Source organism: Chionomys nivalis, chromosome 7, assembly GCF_950005125.1.
Source record: "Chionomys nivalis chromosome 7, mChiNiv1.1, whole genome shotgun sequence".
In the NCBI taxonomy this organism is placed as follows: domain Eukaryota; kingdom Metazoa; phylum Chordata; class Mammalia; order Rodentia; family Cricetidae; genus Chionomys; species Chionomys nivalis.
The window spans coordinates 101,111,115-101,134,513 of record NC_080092.1 but is presented as its reverse complement, the minus strand read 5'-3'; the positions used below and the strand labels follow the sequence as shown (position 1 = coordinate 101,134,513).

Sequence of the window (23,399 nt, the reverse complement as noted above, 5' to 3'; positions counted from 1 at the left end):
ATGCGACCACCCACATCACATCGGTAATCTGCACCGCTGACCTCCCAAGACGGATGTCCCTCTTTTGTAACCACTGCTACCTCTGAGAGTAGGGCACAACTGTTTGCTCTTGTGTAGCACAGCCACAGATCATCCTGGAGCAGAGCCTGTGCCCAGCAGCCAGGCAGTAAAAAAGCAGCAATGCCTCTGTGGCAATGGCAGTAGGGGCTGCTGTTTGAGTGAGGAGGAGTACAAGACCCTACCCTGGCAGTCCACCGTCCTACTGTAGTGAAGTCTTGAGAGGCGTTAAGAGTATACAGAAACTGGAACTCCACTAAAGCAGCTCCCATAGCTGACCCATGCTGGGGTGGAACGTTTCTGTGATACAATCGCTCTCCCGTTTGTAACCCTTCACCGAGGGGCTTGGAAGGACTCATCCCTTTGTTCAGGGCTACATATGGGATGGATAAACTGCTCTACACACTCCCCAGGAAAGGTCACACAATATCAGGGCACAGACAATATCAAATACTTTTTTTGATTCCCAGGCTGGACAAAGAATGAAAAAGAGAAAAAACAAAAACAAAGACAAAAAAAAAACACCCCCTCTTGCCCCTATGATTACAAATGCAAAGGTGGAAAACAAACAGTTAAACTTATATGTGGCTGAAAATGAAACACATCACTGGCAATTAGCCCTAAAAGCAAGAATGACTTGACCCACATTTACCCAAATCTCAAATGTGAGGGCTAAAAAAGTTAGTACTCAAAGACCTACCATCAATGCAGAAAAAGCTGCCTGAAAGCCAGGCATAGTGGCGCATGCCTTTAATCCCAGAACTCAGGAGACAGAGGCAGGCGGATCTCTGTGAGTTTGAAGCCAGCCTGGTCTACAGAGTGAGTTCCAGGACAGGCAACATTACACAGAGAGACTCCTTCTCAAAAAATCAAAAAAGAAAAAAGCCACCTGTAGACCTCAGCACCTATATCTGAAAAGAAACATCTTAGAAAGCTCAGGAGTAACGCCCTTACCTTGAGAAAGGTTGTTAACAGTGGAGCCATAGAATGTTCCCCTAGGCCAAGGCAAGGCTTCCATTATGACTGCCATGACTCAAAGAATATCAGAGACTAGAGACAAGATGGATTTGATACATAAGAAACAGTCCAAGGGGGCCAGGGAGACCCCAAAAGAAATGCAGACAGACTTCTTGAACATTAACAAAGGGGCCATCTGTGATAGTGTAGCAGGAACTCTGATACTATTCAGCACACCACAAAAAATAATCTCAAGTGTCCAAGTCCTACATTAAAAGACAGAACAAGACAACTGCACAGAAGAAAATGTTACTTCCACAGCCGAGGTGACACAGCAATAAGGAGACCAGTTCTCCCCAAAGTAAACAGAAATCCAACAGAGCTCCATGCAATGTCCAATAGCAATTTCTCAGGAACTTGGCTAACATCCTGAAAACTATTTGAAAGGATAAAGCCCTTGAAGAGACATGTCACTTTTGGCAAAGAGAGGCAAGAGGAGACTCGCTCTGGCAACCATTCCAAGATGAGCGTCAGTGAGAACCAGCAGGGAGCCACTGGAGGGAGACCAGCAGCCTGGATGTCACTGGGACTGAGCAAGTAGGAAGCTGTGTAGCTGAAGACGGCTTTGGGAAACCGGTTAAAACAAAACACTCAATGGAAACCCAGCGAATTCTATCTCATACTCTGTACACAGGACCAAAATTAATCCATGGAGTCAAAGGAAACAAAGCCAAAAACATCACCTGATAACTCTGAAAGCACAAAGATCAAGAACAAAGGTTCCACAGGCCTGAGCAACTAGATCTGGACTTGCTGTGCAATAAAGGACACCACCAACACATCACAAATGACATGTCAGACTCAGCAGAGCGGCTGAGGACAGTCACAGTCACACAGACTCAGCTACACCACCACATCACAAACGACATGTCAGACTCAGCAGAGCGGCTGGGGACACCCACAGCGCGAAAGCAAAGCTCAAGTGTCAAGAACTCACGGAGGGTGTATTCAACCACAATGACCAAAGATAAAGTGGTAGGGTACACAACTCTAAGCACTCAGGAGTCAAGAGTGCTCACTGCTCTTGCAAAGGACCTAAGTTTGATTCTCAGCACCCATGTCTAACAGCTTACAACCACCTACAATCCAGCTCCAGAGGATCCAGTGCCCTCTTCTGGGTTCATGGGTGCTTATTCAAAATGCACATACACACAAACACATATATACACAATGACAAATAAAATATAAGCCAGGCGGCGGTGGCGCATGCCTTTAATCCCTGCACTCAGGAGGCAGAGGCAAGAGGACCTCTGTGAGTTCAACACCAGCATTATCTACAGAGTGACTCCCAGGACAGGCTCCAAAGTTACACAGAGAAACTCTGTCTCAAAAAAACCCCAATAAATACAATAAATAAGTAGATGGATGGATGGGTAGGTAGGTAGGTAGGTAGATAGATTAGATAGATCAGATAGACATACAGACAGACAGACAGATAATAGATAGAGTAAAAAAATAGCTGCTGGCGGTGGTGCACATCTTCAATCTCAGCACTCGGGAAACAGAGGCAAGCAAGTCTCTGTGAGTTTGAGGTCAGTCTGGTCTACAAGAGCAAGTTCCAGGACAGTTAGGGCTGTTATACAGAGAAATCCTATATTGAAAAAAAACCAAAACACCCAGACACAGAAAGACAATTATCACATGTACTCACTCATAGGTGGTTTTTAAACATAAAACAAAGAAAACCAGCCTACAAATCACAATCCCAGAGAACCTAGACAACAATGAGGACACTAAGAGAGACTTACATAGATCTAATCTACATGGAAAGTAGAAAAAGACAAGATTCTCCTGAGTAAATTGGGAGCAGGGGGGCCTTGGGGGAGGTTTGAAGGGGGGAGGGGAGAGGCAGGGAGGGGAGCAGAAAAATGTAGAGCTCAATAAAAATCAATTTAAAAAAAGGAAAGAAAACAACAAAACAGGACAGGCTCCAAAGCTACATAGAGAAACTGTAACAATAATAATAATAGTACATAGATAGATAGATGGATAGATGGATGGATGGATAGATAGATAGATAGATAGATAGATAGATAGATGATGGATGGATAGATGGACAGATGGATGGATGGATGGACAGACAGACGGATGCACGGACAGATGGACGGACGGATGGACAGATGGACGGACAGACGGATGGATGGACAGGTAAAATATAGCTTTAACAGGCATACGCACTCACTCTACACTCATCTCCTTGGCAACTGTTAGGTGAGGTCTTTGTCATTATCTGTGTCCAACCCAGAGCAAACCTGAATGAAAACCATGGGTCTGGAAGGTGGGGATGCGCCCTGTCAGCCTGTCTCCACTGACAACAGTATAACAGCAGCCCTGCCGTGTCTTAGCACCACCATGAAAGGGAGCACAGTAGGAGCAGGGCTACTCTAGAGAGAGTGTGGACACTGTCTACACCCGTGTTCCAGACTGGGTCCAGGGTCTGGACCTGAGGACCAGGAAGCTGCCTTGCTATGATATCTCAGGCAGGAAACTCAAGTCAAGTTTGGTGGCACTTGAATGGATGAAACAGGAGCGTCATAAATTCAAGGTCACCCTGCCTACACGCTCAAGAGCCATCTCAAAAAGGAAAAACAAAGGCACTAAGGAGAAGCCTTAGTGGTTACAGCACTCTCTCAGCAAGCATGATGGGATCTCAGGTCCCCAGGACCCACATAAAATGCCAGGTGTGCCGGGCGGTGGTGGCGCACGCCTTTAATCCCAGCACTTGGGAGGCAGAGGCAGGTGAATCTCTGTGAGTTCGAGACCAGCCTGGTCTACAAGAACTAGTTGAGAAACCCTGTCTTGAAAAACCAAAAAAAAAAAAAAAAAATGCCAGGTGTGACGCACGCTTTTAATCCCAGCACTCAGGAGGCAAAGGCAGGTGGATCTCTGAGTTCAAGACCAGCCTGATCTACAGAATGAGTTTTAGGACAGCCAAGGCTTTACAGAGAAACCCTATCTTTGACCAAGGGAAGGGGGAGTGTCACCAGGGGGGTATGACAGCCCAACTATAATTCCAGTCTCCAATGGCAGAGACAGGGATCTCCAGAGTAATCTAGGTAGATTGAGAAACCCTGACTCAATGAATCAGGTGGCAAATCGATCAACGTTGACTCCAGACATCCACTCAGACTTTCACAAACCTGAGTACACAAGTGCCTACCTAGTCATAGCACACCCATACCATGCACGCTTGTGCCTATGTACTTACAAAACATGCATTCATACATGTGCACACATGAAAAAATAGCTGGGTGTGGTGGCACATACCATAAATCCCAGGTTTCAGGAGGCAGAGATAGGGATAGCTCTCTGAGTGAAGTGACCAACTTGATCAACATGGCAAGTTCATACCAGCCAGGGCTGCATAGTGAGACCTTGTCTTTAAAAAACAATAATTCTAGCTGGGTGGTGATAGCACACACCTTTAATCCCAATACTCGGAAGACAGATCTCTGTGCATTCAAGGGCAGCCTGGTCTACAGACTGAGTTCCAGGACAGCCAAGGCTACATAGAGAAACCCTGTCATTAAAAAACAAAACAAAACAAAACAAAACCCCAAAAAATAGTAATAGTAATTTGAAAATTTTTAGGAAAATAAATAATCCTGTCTCTAAAACAGCTGTCTTCCTTTAGGAAGCCAAACACAAGGCTCTAGGCTGTGGCCACCTCATAGCCTGGCCCAGAGATAACTTCAGGCAATGTATTAGCCAGAGAAAGACCCTCTCTAGCCCTTGCACAAGAAACCACAGGTCTTGAGAATGAAGTCGTGCTTGGCTGGACTCTGGAAGACTGGGCCCTTCTTAGGACAAGCTTGTGAGGGAGCTGAGCTGACAGTCCAGGAATGCATCTAAGGAAACCTTCAGTGGAGTTGCCCAGAGGACCTAAGGACAAGCAAATGCCACACCTGGAGCAGAAAGTGTGCGCAGACGGGAACACTCACGGCACTCCACTTTCCAAGAAGTCAGTGGGAGCTTCTGTCTAAGCTACAGTTTTAAATATGAGCCAAACAGAAAACTACACCAGCCTTGAGAGCAGGAACACAATGTCCTCCTGCTGGACAGGGCCATCAGCCAATGCAGGAAAGACAGAGGGACTGGACACTGGCATGGACCTTCACACCCACACATGGTGCAAAGGTCGTCTCTGGTATGAGCGCCACCACAGGCTGGGAAAGGTGCTCACAAGGCCACATCCTAGCCCTTCAGCTGTCTATTAAGAGTGACTCAGAAGTATTCTTCCAGTCCTCGAGTGGAAGCAGGAACAATTCACTACCAGCATGGTCTGATAAAGAGAATCATGGACAAATGGGGTGAAGGTGACAGCAACAGCTGCAGCTCAAAGATGGAAACAGAATTAAGACAAAGAGCTCCGCCAGGCATGGTGGTGTGCCTTCCATTCCCTCTGTTCAAGTCCAGCCTGGACTACACAGAAAGACCCTGTCTCAAAAAAACAAAAACAGGAAAAAACGATAAAGAACTGTTTTGCAAAACTAATTAAATGGCTGTGTGCTGCAATGGGAACCCAGCACAGCAGTGAGCTTGTCCTCAAGAAAGCCCACCAGATAGGAAGCAGCACTGCACGAGTCGTTCTAGACCAGGGACCACCGGGCGGGCCGTTTCCCGAGGGCTCAGGAAAATGAACCCCGCTCTCCCCTCCCCACGGAAGTGTAAACTTTCCATGAGGTCATGGATATCCCAATCCATACACTGTCTCTGCCTTTCTTACACAATCCACTCCTACCTAACACAGTCACCATCTATGCCTCAAACCCGCTGCCCAGCAACAGGAAGATACCAGGAAAGAAGCCAGGCCTGGGACAACCAACGCTCAGTGCCACTTTCGTCTCATCCAAGCCTCCCAACCAGGCAGAAGGTGGGTTGCTGCTGTTCTTAGTCGCCCTTTCGAACCTTCTGGGTGGCACAAGCATGCTGGTGCTGATATGGGCAGGTTCACCACTCCACACGCTTACATGGGAAGCCCAGACAGAATAGCCCTGTTCCCAGGAAGATGCCTGCAAACCTATGACCACCATACCCAGAATGGCCAGCGTTTAGTTTTGGTCAGGAGAAAGCCCTGGGTCTCAGTCTACTTCTTACCGGTTCAGGCTCCTGCTGGGGCTCCTCACCAGGCTTTGACTTCTTGGGCTTGGAAGGGCCCCCGGGGCCAGAGAAAGACTTGGGTGACTTGGCAGATGATGTCAGAGGTCGAAGGGACCCAGAAGGGCCCCCCAGCCGCTGACCCCCACCAGAGAAGGGAACAAACGGGGCGGATGCAGACTCCTTTGTGCTTTGCTTTGCCCGAGCATCTGCTGGCTTTGGGCCACTCTCAAGGCTGCTCCCTGAGGTGCCTGCATCACCCTGATGGTTCAGGTCTCCCCTGCTGAACTCCCCAGAGTTCAAAGGAAGCAAGGGGCTGCTAGATGCTTGGTCAGCTGACATGGAGGAGGTTGGACTTCCTGGGGGCTTGCTCCTGACTGCAATGGGCTCCTGTTTGCCCGTGGTGTCACACTGCTTTATGACAAACCTGGGAGAAGCAAAAAAGTGAGTCTAACACCATAGAGTGGTCCTTCCCTCCTTCAGGGTCCCTTCTGAAATTCACTTCTCTCTCCAGAGGAGAAAAGAGAAAAAGGCTGGGAGGAGTGGTCCCTGCAGGCAGCTGTGGGCACTGAGCACCAAAGCACCACCCACACTCCTAACCCCAGTTCCCATATCTCCCCATCCAGGACCTCCACCTCCGCCTCTGAAGGGCTGGGATTACAGGCATGGGCCACACCTAGCTCCCTTCCCCACGCCTAGAGACTCCGATGCCCCTACCTGATGGTGGCACTGCCACCCGTGAGGCCCAGGGACTGCAGCGTCGTGCTCTGCAGGGCAGCTCTACCGGTCACCTGCAGAAAACAGAGGACACACAGGCCCCCACTGGACCCTTCCCCACTGAGCCCCGGTTGGTCAAATTCCCCAGGGAAATCCCCAAGGTCTGTGTGCAGCTGGTCTGAAGCTGGTGAGGACCTGCTGAACGTCTGTCTCCTCGGCTGTGCACTGAGCCCACTGTGTCTAAAGAGAGCAGACTGACTGAGGATGTCCAGCAACCCAGAATCCCATGCTCAGGGACAGGAGACTGAAGACTCACAGATGACTCCTTGGCCAGCATCTTGGGGATGAGGGCAGACTGCAGGCCCCATCCTCCCAATGACTCCCTGAGCTCCAGCTTCCACAGCCGCCACTGGCCAGCATTTCCACTGGGCCCCCAGTACCTTTGTAAATTCTTTTTTTTTTTTTTTTTTTTTTTTTTGGTTTTTCGAGACAGGGTTTCTCTGTGGTTTTGGAGCCTGTCCTGGAACTAGCTCTTGTAGACCAGGCTGGTCTCGAACTCACAGAGATCCGCCTGCCTCTGCCTCCCGAGTGCTGGGATTAAAGGCGTGCGCCACCACCACCCGGCCCTTTGTAAATTCTTAACCTGTCGTAGCCCCAGGCCACCAAACTCCAGTGGGCATCGTGACCCTCGACAACAATGGGCAAGAGGCAGCAGGCAACCTGACCCTGGGGGCTCCAGACATATAGGTCCCTTGCATCAGGTCCTTCTCAGTACCACACAGGTGTCTACCAGGCCACAAAGAGAGTCCACCCTGTCTGGTAGACCGAAGGCAAGGTGGTGTCACCCACTCTTCAAAACTCTTTGAGCTGTAGGAGCCCCAAATCAGAAAGCACGGCCTGACCAGGATGATAGAGCCCTGTCGGCACACCATCTGCCTGTGGCAATGGCTCCACCGTTGCCAGCCTCAGCTACTTCAGAAACTCTGCCCAGTCTGTCTAGGTCCTCCCCTCTCCCAAGTCACTTCTGACAACTTGGTTCAGGGCAGAGGGCTCAGGCAAGACTGGCCACACCCACTGAACCAATGCTGGCCCTCTGAGGAGCTGTCCACAAGGGCAGACAGCCATGCATAGCATGAGACCCAGAGTATGTGGCCAGGCAAGATGATCAGGCTGGGATCCCTGGGGTCCCGTGGTCCATCTCTTTCACAGGAAGAGTGTGGTCAGAGCAGCCTCCCGCACCCTTTACAGTTCCCCGTGCCCCACATGGCCTTGGGGTGAGGAATCTTAAATGGGGATAACAGAGAAAGTCCTGTCCCACCCCAGGGCCTTCCTGAGGACCCACAGAAACTGCATGCCTTTGCCTAAGCCAGGACAAGGCACTGGGCCAGGGAAGAAACAAAAAGCCCCTGTGAGGTCAGGGGACCCGGGCTAGGAGGGTCCTCTCACGGTGGCAGGCGGGGCTGGCGGGCCAGCCCAGCCTCACTGCCAACTTTGCCTGCGCCACGCTGCACTCGGTTTTGAGAAAGATCAAAACATGGAGCAAAGCAAATATTTACTAAAATGAAACCACTTTTGTGACTCTCCGGCTTTGAGAGAAGCTGAAAAAACAAACAGGGCACTGAGGGAGGTTTCAGGAGCAGCCCAGGCGGCCGCGGTCGGCTTCCAGTGGAGCCGGCTGTTCCGCCTTTTTCCACAGAACACACCATGCTTTCAGGAGCTGCTGCTCCCGCCACTGCTTTGAAGACTCAAGTCAGTGAGGTTTCCAGGTTGGAAAGTGGGCTGGGCTGCGGGAGTGCAGGAGAGCAATCGGATGGCCAACACCTACCTCATCCCTCATGTACACACAGATGGGGGTCCTCTCCCCCAGCTGCTGCAGACGCTCCCTGTAGAAAGAATAAAGAAAACATCACGACATCAGGGCCCCTAACCCAGCATCCTGGAAATTGTAGGGATCCAGGCTCAGGGCTTGAAACCTCTGGAAGCCAGCCCCAGCCTTTCTAACTCTCTCTTATATCCTCCCATAACCTCCGGAAGGAAGCCGCCAAGGGCTGCACGGAGTCCCAAGAGCAGCCTCAGTCATCAGCACGTGGCCAAAGATTCCTCCTAACCCCTCCAGCAGGAGAAAACCTCCAAGCAGTCCGGAGCTGACACCAAGAGCAGCAGACTGTAGGCAGCCTAGGCTCCCAAGGCTGTACTCACTGCCATGAACGAGTCCATGAGCCCAGACCCCAGAGAAACAGTAGGACTGAGGGAGGGGAGCAGTCTCCCACAAGGGCTAGAGAGTTCTCGACCCACAGGCAATTTGAAATAATGGCCAACAGCTTGGGACTTGACCCAGTGTCCCAAGGACTGGACTGCACTGGATTCCACCGTGTCCTCACTGGAAAGCACAAGGGTCCCATTTGTGCCTGGACACAGAGAGTGGGAGCACTGCCCCCTTATAAAGCACAACCAGATGTCTACAGGGTTAGCTCCCAAGGTGACGGTTACCCGAAACAGACAGTCACACACAGCACTCAGCTCCACTGACAAGCTGAGGCCAAGGTAGAGAGCAGAAAAGGGCTGAAGAGCACCCCAGACAGATGACAGATACAGCAGTCACTACCCCCACTCTCCATTCACTACCATCTCTATCGACCTCACCACCTCTCAAACAATGCCCTGAGGGCCAAGCACTTAGCCCCTTTCTCTTTTCTTCACATACCACCACTCTGCACATGGAACCCCAAGGAGCACCCAGAGAGCACTGGCTGGACCCAAGCACAGTAAGTCACACACTCATTCACACACACACACACACACACACACACACCTTTTGCTGACACACAAAATAACTAGTCAGGTCCTGAGCATCTCCTCCTCCAGTGCCCATGACAAAAGAACAGGAGTTAGTTTCTTATCTAGAGGTCCCATCTCAGACCTTAGTGAAAACAAGTTCTCCAAAGGGATGGGGAGAAGTTGGGCCCGTGGGCAAGGACCAGGCAAAGGAGAAGACCACACCACAGCCAGGTCTCATGGCCATCATGGCCCAGACAATGAGCAGAGTCACGAGGAACCGAGCTGGTGGCCAGAAGTCAGGAAGCAAGGATTAGGTCAGTGTTGGCTTGGACGGGGCAGGGCAGGGAGAGGTAGAAGCCAGCATGTGAGGAGCCTAGATATAAGACACATGTACAGGACGGATTCCTCGTTTCGAAACCATGATCAACCCCAAGTGCTCAAAGGACCTTTGGGGCACACGTGTGCCAAACACAGCTCCATTGGGTCAGGGCCACAGGTATGAACCTGGCATTGATGAAAAAACAAACAAACAAAAACCCCTAAAAAACAACAAAAAAAACAACAACAAAATCAAAAAAACAAACAAAAAACCCCCAAGCTTTAGCACAGGACTGAGTGTCAGACCCATAGCCCACAGCAAGGACAGCAGACAAGCAGAGGAACATTTGAGCCCAAGCCCACTAGACCTCTGCCGCCTGTGTGTCACTTTGGTACTCAGCTCTGGGGTTGCCCTGCTATGTCCCCACTCCTGGAGAGTTGCCCTTTTCCTGACAAGGCCCAGCACTGTTGCTTCACCTGTCTCCAGAGGCCTTGCCGGGATAGCAAGACAACAACAGAGTCTAAGGGGACCACAAAGCCCACCCTGCAAGCCAGGCTTCTGACTCAGAGGATGTGTACGACATGTGGGTATCCCCTCCATACAAGGCCAAGCAGAACTGTAGGGCCTTTCACACGAGTCACTGTGTCCCTGTACTGGGACTACCCTTCCTGGCCCAAGACGACAGGCTACAGAACAAAGATACAGACTAGGGGGAAGACAAGAACACTAAGAGACTTTGCTTCCCAGACACCAGACACACAACACACTCCTGCAAGAAGGCCATTCTGCCTGGTCACCTGACCCAGAATACTCAAACTAGCAGCAAGGGGATAGTCAATGCAGTATCCCTCTGGGAGCCCTTACCTGGGTATTATAGGATAACAAGCCACAGATGGGGACAGAGCCCAACAGAGTAATCAGACAGTGGCCAGCTTGGATGTGCAGCTTCTCCAGAGCAAGCAGCAGGCGGATCAGATTCCCTCGTGCAGTCTGAGAGGAGCAGTGTGTAAACATGCCATGTGGCCACAGGCCCAGGAAGGGGCAGCCAAAATAGCTTCCAGACCTGCCACCCCTGCCTAGCAAGCAGAACTGCCAGTCCTGGTGGTGGACTGGAAGACATCCCCTCATACACTAGTGGGGACACCATCATGCCCCACAGACTTCACAGGGTCTACCCTTTCCCCCCAGGCTAGACAGCCACAGGACATCAAGCTCCAGAGGAGAAATGTACCACGGGGGAGAGAGGTGGCTAATGGTGTCTGTGGAGCCTGCTCACCACATGAGAGATGCCCCTAGGCACCAGGGAAAGTGTTAATGGTATCAAGCAAGGTCTCCAAGACCAGCAAGCCTCCCCTGGCAGGACTCAGTGTGGCTGGGCAGGATAGAGATGCCACTGCTGTTGGCTTTAGAAGCATGCCTCACCCATCACAAAGCTCATCGTCCCCTCAGGGGTAGAGAGTCTGGGTATTTGGTGCTCAGCTCCTAGTGAGAACACTGTATGTTGGGGACAAGCACCGTCTACAATATGTGTATACGTCATCTGTTCAGACCTCACTAACACAGGACGGGTATTAACATCAGCATTGCCAAGAAAAGCCTGGCACTACCATGTCCCCAAATACAAGAATGACACACAGGTAGTATGGCTTCTGGTTTAGGTGCCCTCTGAGGGTGAAGTCAAGTCGTTAGAGCACGAGGTACCAGTGCCCAGTGCCACGTGACAGTGGAGCCCCTTGGGCTCATATTCTGTCTAGAGGAACAAGGAGGCCCAGACAACTGAGCCTGCACAAGTCTAGAGAAGGAAGCTTTATGTCCTACCCAGACAGTTTAGCCAGGAGATGAGCTGCTACCCACTGGTACCAAATCTACCCTGAATATGGCCACAGGGCTTGACCTCAGAGCCCCAGAAGTGCTGTGCTCACCCACAGTCTTCTCCACTTGTCATACCCTGTGGACCCCCCAAATCACCCAGCTCTCCTGAGAATTGTAGCTAATCACTCAAGAGCTGGGGGGGGGGGGTGGCAGACAAAGGGCTTGGACTACATAGGACAGGTGCAGAGAAGAGGACCCAGTGAGGGCAAGTCCCCTCTGCACTGAGTTCATGAACTTACAAAACAAACAAACAAACAAACAAATCACCACCCTGTTCCCAAGCAGACTTCGGAGAGCAGCCTGGGGGCACAGACAGGCAGAGTCTGAACTTGCCAGAGTCCTGGGGTGTTCCAAAGCACACCCTTCAGTTCATGTCCTCCCAGCCCTTCATACCCCCTCTCATCTGTCTTACTCAACACTTCCTGGTGGCCACTTGCCTGATGTGGCCTGCTGGACTGGCCCTACTGACTACACACCCATGCGGGCTCAGTGGATAGCCGCAGGACCTCCGGACATGTGGTAAATTCTGACTCATAGCAGGAGGCCTGGGTCACACTACAAAGAAAGCCTCACACATTCTTAATCTCCACTCCTATAGCCTTTGGACACTCATGTTTCCATTTGTGTCTTGCCCAACCACTGGACGGTGCTCCAGCATACGACCCTAAAGCAAGCATGGGTACATCTGCGTGGCCAGTGATCACCAGACATCAGAGTCAGCGACCAGAGAAGTAGACAGCAGGCCTGGCCAGTGCTTGAGGCAGCAACTAGGGCTGGCCAGAGCTCTACATAAGATTCTCAAATTTCAAAAATTTCATTCCAGGTCTGTAAATACGGCTCAGCAGTTAAGAGCGCTGTTGCTCTAGCAGAGGCGCTGGCTTGAGTTCCCAGCACCCACATGGTGGCTCACAAGTATCTGTTAACTCCAGTTCCAGGGGAGTTATGGATGATACCATCTATAACATCCAGTTATGTGTATGTATACCAAGCATACATATATATATACACATATATATACCAAGCATACACATATATGCAGACAAAAACATGAAAAACAGAAATAAGCAAATCATCAAGCCAGCATGGTGGTGTATGCCTTTAATCCCAGCACTCAGGAGGCAGAGGCAGGAGAAGGCAGGCAGATTCCTGAGTTCAAGGCTAGCCTGGTCTAGAGTGAGTTCCAGGACGGCCAGGGTTACACAGAGAAATCCTGTCTCCAAAAAAAAAAAAAAAAAAAAAAAAAAAAAAAAAAAACCAACAAATAAATCCTCAAAAGCCTCTAATCATAAATAACCTAATTTTCAACTGATTATAGGTTTCACTATGCTGTGTAGACCTGGCTGTCCTGGATCTCACTCTGAATTCACAGAGCTCCACCTCTGCCTCTGCCACCCACCTTTAAAGGGTAACATTTTAGACGTACTTAAACTTATCAATCAAGTTAATTACATTTCTTTTTACTTTTTCATTAATATAGTTTATATAGCTCTGGGTTATGTCCATGACCAGCACATGTGGCCTACAAGGCATCCCCAGTGGTCTGCGTGGGGGTGGCTCAGACCAGAAAGAACCACTTTCCAAATCTATGCTACTTCCAGTCCAGAAAGCCACCCAGTGCCCCCCAAACAAATATACACAAAGCATGCTTTATATTTGATATGACAACCTCAGTGCCCAGCCTCTGGCACTCCCATGGGCATTCAAGGAAGCATCAAGGAGGTGGAGACCCAGAGCCTTGGACTCCCCACTTGGAACTCGCTCCATCATATGCACTGGTGAGCCTGCTGTCCCTGCCCTCACTGTGACACTGGAATGCACCTACCATGGGGCATGAGCAGGCAGCAGCTCAGGTCTCAAAGTTCAGAACTGGAATTCATGGGTGTCTTACCTCTTGGTCCAGTGATTCTATCTCTGAGTTTATCCTGAGGGAGGAAGCAGGATGGCGGGGAGCTGAGTGGTCCACTCTAGCTCTGCCTGTGCAGGCCACACAATGAGGAGCAGGGCCTGTCAGCACAGGTACACACATCAAGCAGACGAATGGAGGCCACGGCCACGCAACAGAGACAGCGTGCAGGAAAGGACACTGAGGATCTTCAAAGTATTTACGGCAATCGCAAACAAACAAGAAAGACGTGAGGAAACAGAAGACAGCATGCAAACATTCAGTAGTCTGAGGCAAGAAGACTCTGCATCCAAGGCCAGCCTAGGCTACAGAGTAAGTACAAGGGCAGACTGGGCAAACAAGTGAAACCCTGTCTCAAAAAGTAAAAGGAGTGGGCAGTGAGATGGCTTAGACAGGAAAATGCTTGCCACATAAAATGAATATCTAAGTCCAGATGCCACATGAAAAAGCTGGGCCTAGGGGTAAAACCTATAATACCAATGCCAGGAGGCAGACATAGGAAGGTCCCTGGGGCTTGCTGGCCAGCCAATCTACCTGAATTGGCAAGTATACATACACACGCTGAGTAAAAAGTGAAGAGTGGGTTAAGGATATAATTAGTGGTAGAACACAGGCCTAGCATGCACAAAGCCTTAGGTTCAATCCATAATATCATGAGAAAGCTGGGCATAAATCACTCCCTATCCAATACTCCATGTTTAAAAAGGATCTGTAATATCCATGGGCAGACATGCTAACTGTCATGGATCCAGAGGCATTGACCTCGGGGCTGCACAGTCTCCTGAATCACACTACTATCTGTGTCTCCAACTGCACTCATGGCAAGAGTCAACACAGGGACACCAGTGTGTTCTCCCACCTCTTCCAGTTCCGTCAGCCCCTCACCAACAGGCAACCTAAGATACTCTGGGCCATTTCATCTTCATTCTCCTGTGATGACAGACACGCAGTAAAGGAAAAGCAGCCCTCCACTTTTGGTGTCTTGATCCAGCAATGAGCCTAGGGGACACCTAAGAACAGCGCCTTGGCTCTAAGGCATTTTCTCTGGACCTTGCGTCTTTCCTAACACCTTTCCTATAGCTATTTTGTTTATCTGTACCCACCCCATGCTCCTTTGAGGAAAACTGCCCCAGGACCCCAGCAGGAAGTCTGTCTTCTCCTTTCTTGGAGACCAGCAGTTTCTTTCAGAGATATGTAGAGTAAACCTGGGCCCTTTCACATCCAGGGCTTGTCCGTTCTACCTTCACTCTTCTGTGACCTCCTGGCAAGAGAAAGAATTCTAGCACAAGCAGAGCTGGAAGGCACTCTGTCCCTATCAGGGGTTCTGGCCTGTGCCCCCCGGGAAGGGAACAGAATCATTTCCATGCCCAGGCCCTGCATTTCATGGCATCCCTTATGGGTCCTTGGTCTACTGTGGGTCTACACAAGCCTCTCAGTCAGGGCCACTGGTCTTCAGTTCTGAAAAGCACTCTGTTGCTGCCAGGCTCAGTCTGGAGCCTCTATCCTCTGGACTGCTTTGTAGTGAGTGCCCTGGCACAGAAGACCGGCAACCCAACTGACCCTGAGTGCTCTGCCCTCTGTCCTCCATTGATATGGAGCTTCTATCCCCGAAGAACTGAGCTTCAAGTCGCCCAGTCTGAGCATTAGCCCAGGTCTGCAATAGCCCCATTCTCCTGGGCTGTCAGTCAATAGCCACAGCCACTAGGGGAGGAGCCCATGGAGCTGCAGCAGGACTCCAGACAGGTGACCCCAACTGCCAGTCATCCGGCCAGCCTGCCTTCCTGTCTTCTTCGTCCCCTGTTTTAGGAGACAAGGTCATGCTATATAGCCCAAGCTGGTCAGTAACTCACTGTGTAACCCAGGATGGCCTCAAACTCACAAGCCTCCTGCCTCAGTGTCCTGAATTATGGACAGAAACCATGCCTAGCATTAGAATGTGCTTTGTGTGTGTGTGCCTTCATGCACATACATGTTACCAGGTATCAAACTCAGGGTCTTATATACACGTGGTAAATGCTCCCCACTGAACTAAATCCACAGCCTGAGTGACCCTTTTTAGCCAGCTGTGTCTGTGATCTCACCAGCACTCTAAGGACATGACAAGTCCTGGAGTTCCTGTCCCACACAGCCACCAACTCTCCCCGGTCATCACATGACCTCTAGTTACATAGCTGCTCACATCTAACTTCGACTCAATTATTCCTTAAATAATTAACTTATTCCTATCTTTTTATTTATTTATTTATTTATTTATTTATTTATTTATTTATTTAGGTTTTTCGAGACAGGGTTTCTCTGTGGCTTTGGAGCCTGTCCTGGAACTAGCTCTTGTAGACCAGGCCGGTCTCGAACTCACAGAGATCCGCCTGCCTCTGCCTCCCGAGTGCTGGGATTAAAGGCGTGCGCCACCATCGCCCGGCCAACTTATTCCTATCTTATGTGCATTGGTGTTTGCCCAAATGTATGTCTGTGTGAGGGTGTCAGGTCCCCTGGAACTGGAGTTACAGACAGTCAAGAGCTACCGACAGGTACTGGGAACTGAACTCAGGTCCTCTGGAAGAGTAGCCAGTGCTCTTAACCAGTGAATCATCTCTCCAGCCCCCTTAATTCATTCTTTTTTTTTTTTTTTTAAAGATTTACTTATTTATTATGTATACAGTGTTCTGTCTGCACACATGCCTGCAGGCCAGAAGAGGGCACCAGATCTCATTACAGATGGTTGTGAGCCACCATGTGGTTGCTGGGAGTTGAACTCAGGACCTCTGGAAGAGCAGTCGGTGCTCTTAACCTCTGAGCCATCTCTCCAGCCCCTTAATTCATTCTTAAATCCACTTCAGACCTGGCTTCAGTTCCCATGGCCACTGGGGCTGCTGACACCAGTGTCTTAGACCTGTAGACCTCGTACCACACTCACTAGGACAGCTCGGCATTTCCTGTCCACCGCAGTCAGGTGCTGCTACAGCCAGGCACACTTCACCTGTGGGGCCACCATGGGCACCAGATCCAGAGTCACACTCCCACACACACAGAGCACTGTGCCAGACCACATCTCGCTGCACCAGACACATTAGCCTACTTTGTCCACACACAGTCATGGCTCAAATGAGGGCACAGACTCAGGAAGGGCAGCGACTCACCTACAGTCATACAGCAAATACTACTCCTGCTAGCATGCTTGTCAGACTTGTGGCGGGGTATCTGTGTGTGTGTGTGCACGTACATGCATGTGTGCCACGCCTTTATTCCCACTACTCGGGAGACCGAGGGAAGCCAATCTCTGAGTTCAAGGCCAGCCTGGTCTACAGAGCAAGTTCCAGGACAGTCAGGGCTACACAGAGAAACCCTGTCTTGAAGAAGAAAAAAGAAGCAACAATAACAAAAACAGACAGACTCCTGTCCCACAGAGCGCACTTAAACACTATTTACACACTTCAGAATAGCGTTTGCACTATTAACAACAACTACAGAAGCATATCAGAACTCTTTGTATAAAGCAATGTCACAGCAACAAGCTCATTCTAATCAAAGATCCTCAAAACACAGATCTTACACAAGCATTGGGAGACATTTCATTTCCCTTTGCAGTTCATCAGTCCTTGGGATCTTTTGAGTCCCAACAAAGATGGAGGAACACCTTTGCTCTCTTTGGAGGACAAAAGGCCAGCGGGCCTGGAAGCTGAGCTGCCAAGACCTTCAACCGAGCATCTCCATTCAGTCAGGACTGCAAAAGCCAGAGCCAGAAGCACAGTGTGGGTTTCAAACCTCTGCCAGGAGGGGGCGGGAAAGAGCCTGGGATTTGCCTGCCAGAGCTCACCTGGTCTGTACAAAATGGCTGAGGAGCTCCCAGAGTGTCTGGCGGGAACAAAAAGTGTCCTGCAACCTGGAGCCATCATCCAGCTGTAATGCAATTCGAACCTGGAGAGGTGAAAGGTTAGCCCCGAATTAGGAAGAAACACACTATCCCACCAGACCCAGATTCCCAGAGCCAGACCCTCCCCACCTCCTGGACACAAATACTGAGGAGGGGTGTAATGCCTGAGGGGGCTTCCCAGGAGGGCTGTATCACCAAGGAAATGGCTGTCATCACAGAAATGCCCCCTTTACCACTACCCCCAGCCACAGACAGCACCGGTGCAGCCTCTCTGGGAGACCAAAGACGAGCTGTTTCCCAACCCAGACCCAGCATCCTGTGAGATGTCCCCAACTTCAGGGCAGACTATTGCACAGCACAGAGGACTGACACCTGGCGTTTTCTAAGTTTCTGCTTATTACTGAGCACACCACTTTTGTAGGCCTCATAGCAACCATACCTTCAACGAGGAACACATGAGCTACAACCCCCTCCAGCAGTAGTCCTCAACCTTCCTAATGCTGCAACTCATTAACACAGTTCCTCACATGGTGCTGACCCACAACCATAAAACTATTCCATTGTTACTTCATAACCACAAATTTGCCACTGTTATGAATCATAATGTAAATATATAATATGCAGGACATCTAGTATGTGACCCTGTGAAAGGGTCACCTGATTCCCCAAGGGATTGCAACTGCTCCAGATCATGTCAGCAGGTGGGCAAAGCTGCAGCTGCGGCCCAGCAAGAGCTCTAGGGAGGCTGAGTGAAAAGCAGGTGTCTGTCAGCCACGTCCGTACGGCAATTCAGGATCTCTGATCAAAAACATCCAGCTGGTACAGTGTTACCAACAAACCCCAACAAAACCAAAACACAAAACACACACAAAAAAACCACCTGCATAAGAAGAAATTTTTCACTCCCAGTCCTGAGTTATTCAAGCAGAAAAATGTAGCTTTGGCTTAACTGAGGAAGGGAGAATGGACCTCAGGACTTGTCTCGACCTCCGGTCCTTCTCAGACCCGTAGGCAAAGCTTCGGCACCGCTACCATTCAGCCCACGGTGGTGCCATCCCCTGCTCCACAAGGCCAGCAGAGGCAGAGGGGCAGTGCTACTGCCCTTCACAGCTGGACACCTACCATGTTCTCAGGCCCCTCGCGGCTCCGGGACACAGGCACCATCTCCAGCTTGGCATTGTTAGGCAGGTTGGCAAATCTCCACTGGAGAGAAAGGTCGAGCACAGTCCTCTGAAACCTGCACAACAGACACAAGCACAGACATCCCTGAGGACACAGCCCCTGCCGACTGCTCCCTCAGCTCCCAGAGCTTTAGAGAGGCACAGGACTGGCAGGGATACAGAGGGGAATACAACAGGATGAGCCTATCCACAGGTGAGGGTGGCACCTAGAGATACTGCAGAAGATGCTGGCCTGAGAGCTAACCCTCAGGAATGTCTAATACGCCTAATATGCATGAGGCCCTGGGTTTAATCACCAGCACTGTACAGCCCTGGTATGGCAGGATTACATGCCTGTAACCCCAGTACTAAGACACAGAAGGATCAGATCATCTTGAGTATGTAGAGAATTGGAGGCCAGCTTGGACTTTTGGAAACCCTGACCCATAAAAATCCCTACGTGATGGGTGACAGCCAGCTGGTAACGGAAGAGAACTGACTTCAGCAAACGTCCTGACCTCCACAGGCACGCTTGGCATGCATGGACCATACACAATTATGTATAAAATAAGAAGAAAAAAGAAAGTTGTCTCAAGCAAGACCAATAAAATTCCACCTAAGAATCCTGTCCTTCCGGTTGCCAATGTTGCTCTGGCTCAGGAAATATATCCCAGTCCATCACTTCCGCCTGCTGCTACCCAGAGAAAGGAAATATATCCCAGTCCATCACTCCAACTGCTGCTACCCAGAGGAGCATGAAACAAGCACAGGAGGGTGACGGCCCAGTCCGATGTCCTTACAGAAATTAGCCATCGCCTCTCCGCCTTACACCATGAGGGGTTAGTGTGCAGGGAAGCTCCAAGGGCTTGTAGGGGCTTCAAATGTATGACTTCTCAGAAGCACCCAAGGACCAATAGATCTAGAAGCATCAGTGGAGACTCAGGCATTATCTTGGAAGCACCCTCCAAGATGTTTGCCCTTTCCAGAAAGCTCAGCTCAAAACTAGAGAGTCAATGACAGTTCAGGACACACAAAGGCGACTCTTGGATCTGGTACATGGCTCCTGGCAACGCAGTATGAGTCACCAGGAGGCTATTACCTGCCCCTTGGATGACAGAGCAGGCAAGAAGGAAGAGAAGCTTGGTCAATGCCATCCCTGGGGAAAGAGCCGCAGCCTACCCAGCTGCCTTCCTAACCTTGTTCCTTCTCATCCCAAGACTCTCCGGGAATGAGAACAACTATCCAGCCTACAGCTCCCACACCGCACAAAGTGGCACAGCCTTGCCTAGAGGACGTGCGGGCCACTGAGGACTATAGAGGACAACAGGGCTCAGACTCCGACTCTATTTTAATGAACATTTAGGAGGAAACTACAGAACTAGATAGATACATCTGTGTGAAATTTGAATATATGGTTTATCACCAACCACTTTTGAATACAGAGAGTGACTAGCCCCACATTATAAACTCAAGACGCTGTTGGGAATAGCAGTTTTGGCGACTGTGACCTATTTATAAAGTCCAAGGGTGTTTGGAATAACTGAGAATGAGCCAGGTGTGGGGGCAACACCTTTAATCCCAATACTCAGGAGGTAAAAGTAGGAAGATCTCTGTGAGCTCAAAGCCAGCCTGAGCTACACAATGAATTCCAGCTCAGCCAGAGGCAGTGAGACCCTGTCTTGCAAAAGAAAAAGAAACCAGAGAGAAAAAAGCAGAACTGAGGAGGCACTGTTGACCCCGGTCCTCATCACAGCTCAAAACTGCAAGCTGCCATAGGCCTGCGAGCTGACAGCGATGGGCAGAGAGAAGGCCCCTCACTATGTTCACTGCCAGGCACCAGCCAGGGCAGCGGCAGCACTTCTTAAACAAATTACAGCCAGTGAATGGAAAGGAGAGACCGGGGCAAAGCTAATACAGTGTTGTTGAGGAACTGATTCAAATTATAATCATTACTCCAACCAGACACCATGGACCATGGGCAGGTTAAGGGAACAGCGCTGGCACAAGGCTTTGTGGCAGGGTATCCTGGCCACTCGGAGCACATGCTCCGTGACTGTGAGACAACCAGGATGGAAGCTGGAGCCTGGAACTGCCTGATGCAGGTGTCTTTTCAAAGAAACGTCTTCCTAGAAAGCTCAGAATGCAGTGTGGAAAAGGTCAGGAGAATGGGCTCTTGTGTTCAAACAACAAGGCTATAAAAACAGGTCTCTCTCTCCAAGGGGAAATACCATGCATTTGCGCCCTCCTGAGTCCTCAGCCCTGAGGACCTGGTGGGGGGCCTGCCCCTTTCTTTGTATCGGTGCCCCCTCCAGGGGAGAATCAGAGGTAAGAACTACAGTGGAGGAGGACGACCATCCCTTCACAGGTTTCTGCCCATTTCTGCACGACCAGGTCTTTGCACTAAGACCCCCACCAGGAACTTACATACTCAAATGAACTAAAATCCTACACTGTAGGGTTAGAAGTGCTCCCCAAAAGATACATCATTGTCCCTGCCCCTAAAAACCTGTGGGCATGACCTTATTTGGTAAAAGTATGGATTTTTTTTTAAATATTTATTATGTATACAATGCTCTGCCTGCACATCAGACAAGGACACCAGATCTCATTGCAGATGGTTGTGAGCCACCATGTGGTTGCTGGCAATTGAACTCAGGTCCTCTGGAAGAGCACTCAGTGCTCTTAGCCTCTGAGCCACCTCTCCAGCCCTGGTACAGGTATTTCTTGATGTTAAGTTAAGGGAGGAAATCACCTAACCAGAGGACGCTACACTTGTGTCCTCACAGCAGAGCAAGAGATGGCAGAAACTGCAATGACAATCACAAGCCAAAGAACACCTGGACAGTCAGAAGCTGAAAGAAATAAGAACACCTCTCCCTTAGAACATTCGGAGTATAGTCATACTGACACTTAGATTCTAGACTCTGCCTTCTGAACTGGATAAGAATAAACTTCTTTTAAACTACCCAAGGGGGCTTTTCCAAAGCAGACAGTTTGTGTGTTGAGAAAAGGACCAGATGGATTGAGAAGCCCACAGCTGAGCCTGAGTAAACTCACTTCAGATCGTATTCACTGGGGTTGAAGTCCTGCCGTCGGCATGTGTCCTCCAGTACCTAGGGGACAATGGACAGTAAAACCTATGTGGACCAGAGAACTCATGGCAGGTACACAGGCCAGCCCACCAAACATCCCACTCAACAAGGCTTAGCAAACCGTACCTAAAACTTCTGTGAGATTTCCCCTTCCTACAGGGGACTCCTTCCTGACTTACTCCCCAAAGTGTGGCACAGCCAGTCCATCCCTGACGTTCTGGGTTCTAGGTGGCGACTAACTGCCTTACAGGGACTACTTTGTATCTCTTGTCTCACTCTGGGGCCTGGCAGCCTCTGTGCAAATGCCGCATGATCCGAATCTTCTGTGCATGAGCCCAACTCCAAATGGGTCCTGCCAGAGGGTTGTGGGGCTGTATTAGGTACTGTAGAGCCTCATTTTTGAGCTGTGTTCCCCACTCTGTGGGCTCCTGACACAGATCTGAATAGTATGCGCTTTTGCAACCTAACAACAGAGGTTCAAGAAACAGGTGTGTGATTCATAGGAGGTCACAAGCAGCGACAGTCAAAAGCAGTGAATGACTTAGCAAAATTCACTTCCGGGTCCACGGACGAGGCCGATCCAGGGTTCGGAGGGACGCCCCTGAGCGGAGCAGGCAGGGACGCCCCTCTTCCCGGTGACCAAGGAGGCTGAATTCGGACAAGCGCCGAAGACGCCGGGTCTCCAGCAGCACGGCCTGGGGGTGAGGTCCCCAGCCGCCTCGGGGATCAGGAAAGGCGCCTCCAAGCATACCGCCCCGCCCCCGGGACCCAGCCACAGAATGGGGCGGGCAGCCGCGCGAAAGGCACCGATTGGCTGCCTCAAGCGCCGCCCACCAGGGCCCGGCCCCGCCCCGCAGCCCCCGGAGCAACCGCAGGGGCGGGCCCGGGCGCGGCCACCTCGGGCCCTCCGCCCGTCCACCCGTCCGCCCGTTCCCCCTCCCCCCCCGAGCCGGCGGCCGCACCTGCAGCAGTACGGTGCTCGGCGTCACCTTCACCGTGTGGCGCCGCCCGTTTGGGGCCAGCACCGACACCGCGGAGCCCCCGCCGCCCGCCGGGGCCGCCATCTTCCGCTCACGTGACCGCGGCCGGCTCGCCTCAAACTACTTTATCCGCAACAGCCGGGACTCACGGCCACGCGGCTCGGGGCGGGGCCGGCTGGGGCCCCGCCCCAGACTCCGCCCCCGGCGCCCAGGTCACGTCCCTGGCTCTGCCTCCGTGCGGAGCAGGCGGGCGCACTGGTCCCTATGGCGTCGCCTAAAGGGCTCTTTGGTGTGGGAAGCGCACACTGCGGCCAGGGGCACTGTCCCTTCATCCCGCGCCCATGGTCCCAGGATCCGTCACGCTCTGGAAACTACCTGCGAGAAAGCCGCGTTGTCTGCTGCCAGCCTGGGGTCCTGCAAGCCACCTGTCTGCCGCCAAGTCCTAGATATACCCACACCATAGTTGGCCCTCTTTGTATCCACTTCCATGAGCGCTGGTCCTTCCTCCCCCAGCTTCTCAGATGTCCCTGTGATCA

General features: G+C 51.0%; 1 protein-coding gene across 2 annotated transcripts in view; it reads right to left on the bottom strand.

Moving 5' to 3' along the window:
• Positions 1 to 23,002, bottom strand: part of Aspscr1 (ASPSCR1 tether for SLC2A4, UBX domain containing) — a 38,424-nt gene extending 15,422 nt beyond the window's left edge. The window contains exons 1-7 of one of the 2 annotated variants that reach the window (XM_057774349.1): positions 22,846 to 23,002; positions 21,849 to 21,904; positions 18,754 to 18,868; positions 17,575 to 17,675; positions 8,714 to 8,771; positions 6,889 to 6,962; positions 6,172 to 6,598 (exon numbers count right to left, since the gene is read on the bottom strand). In XM_057774349.1, coding sequence (XP_057630332.1) covers positions 6,172 to 6,598; positions 6,889 to 6,962; positions 8,714 to 8,771; positions 17,575 to 17,675; positions 18,754 to 18,868; positions 21,849 to 21,904; positions 22,846 to 22,947 — 933 coding nt within the window. In that variant the 5' untranslated portion in view covers positions 22,948 to 23,002. The remainder of the gene's footprint in view (positions 1 to 6,171; positions 6,599 to 6,888; positions 6,963 to 8,713; positions 8,772 to 17,574; positions 17,676 to 18,753; positions 18,869 to 21,848; positions 21,905 to 22,845) is intronic. The other variant, XM_057774350.1, reaches the window with a different exon arrangement.
• Positions 23,003 to 23,399: the final 397 nt, after the last annotated feature.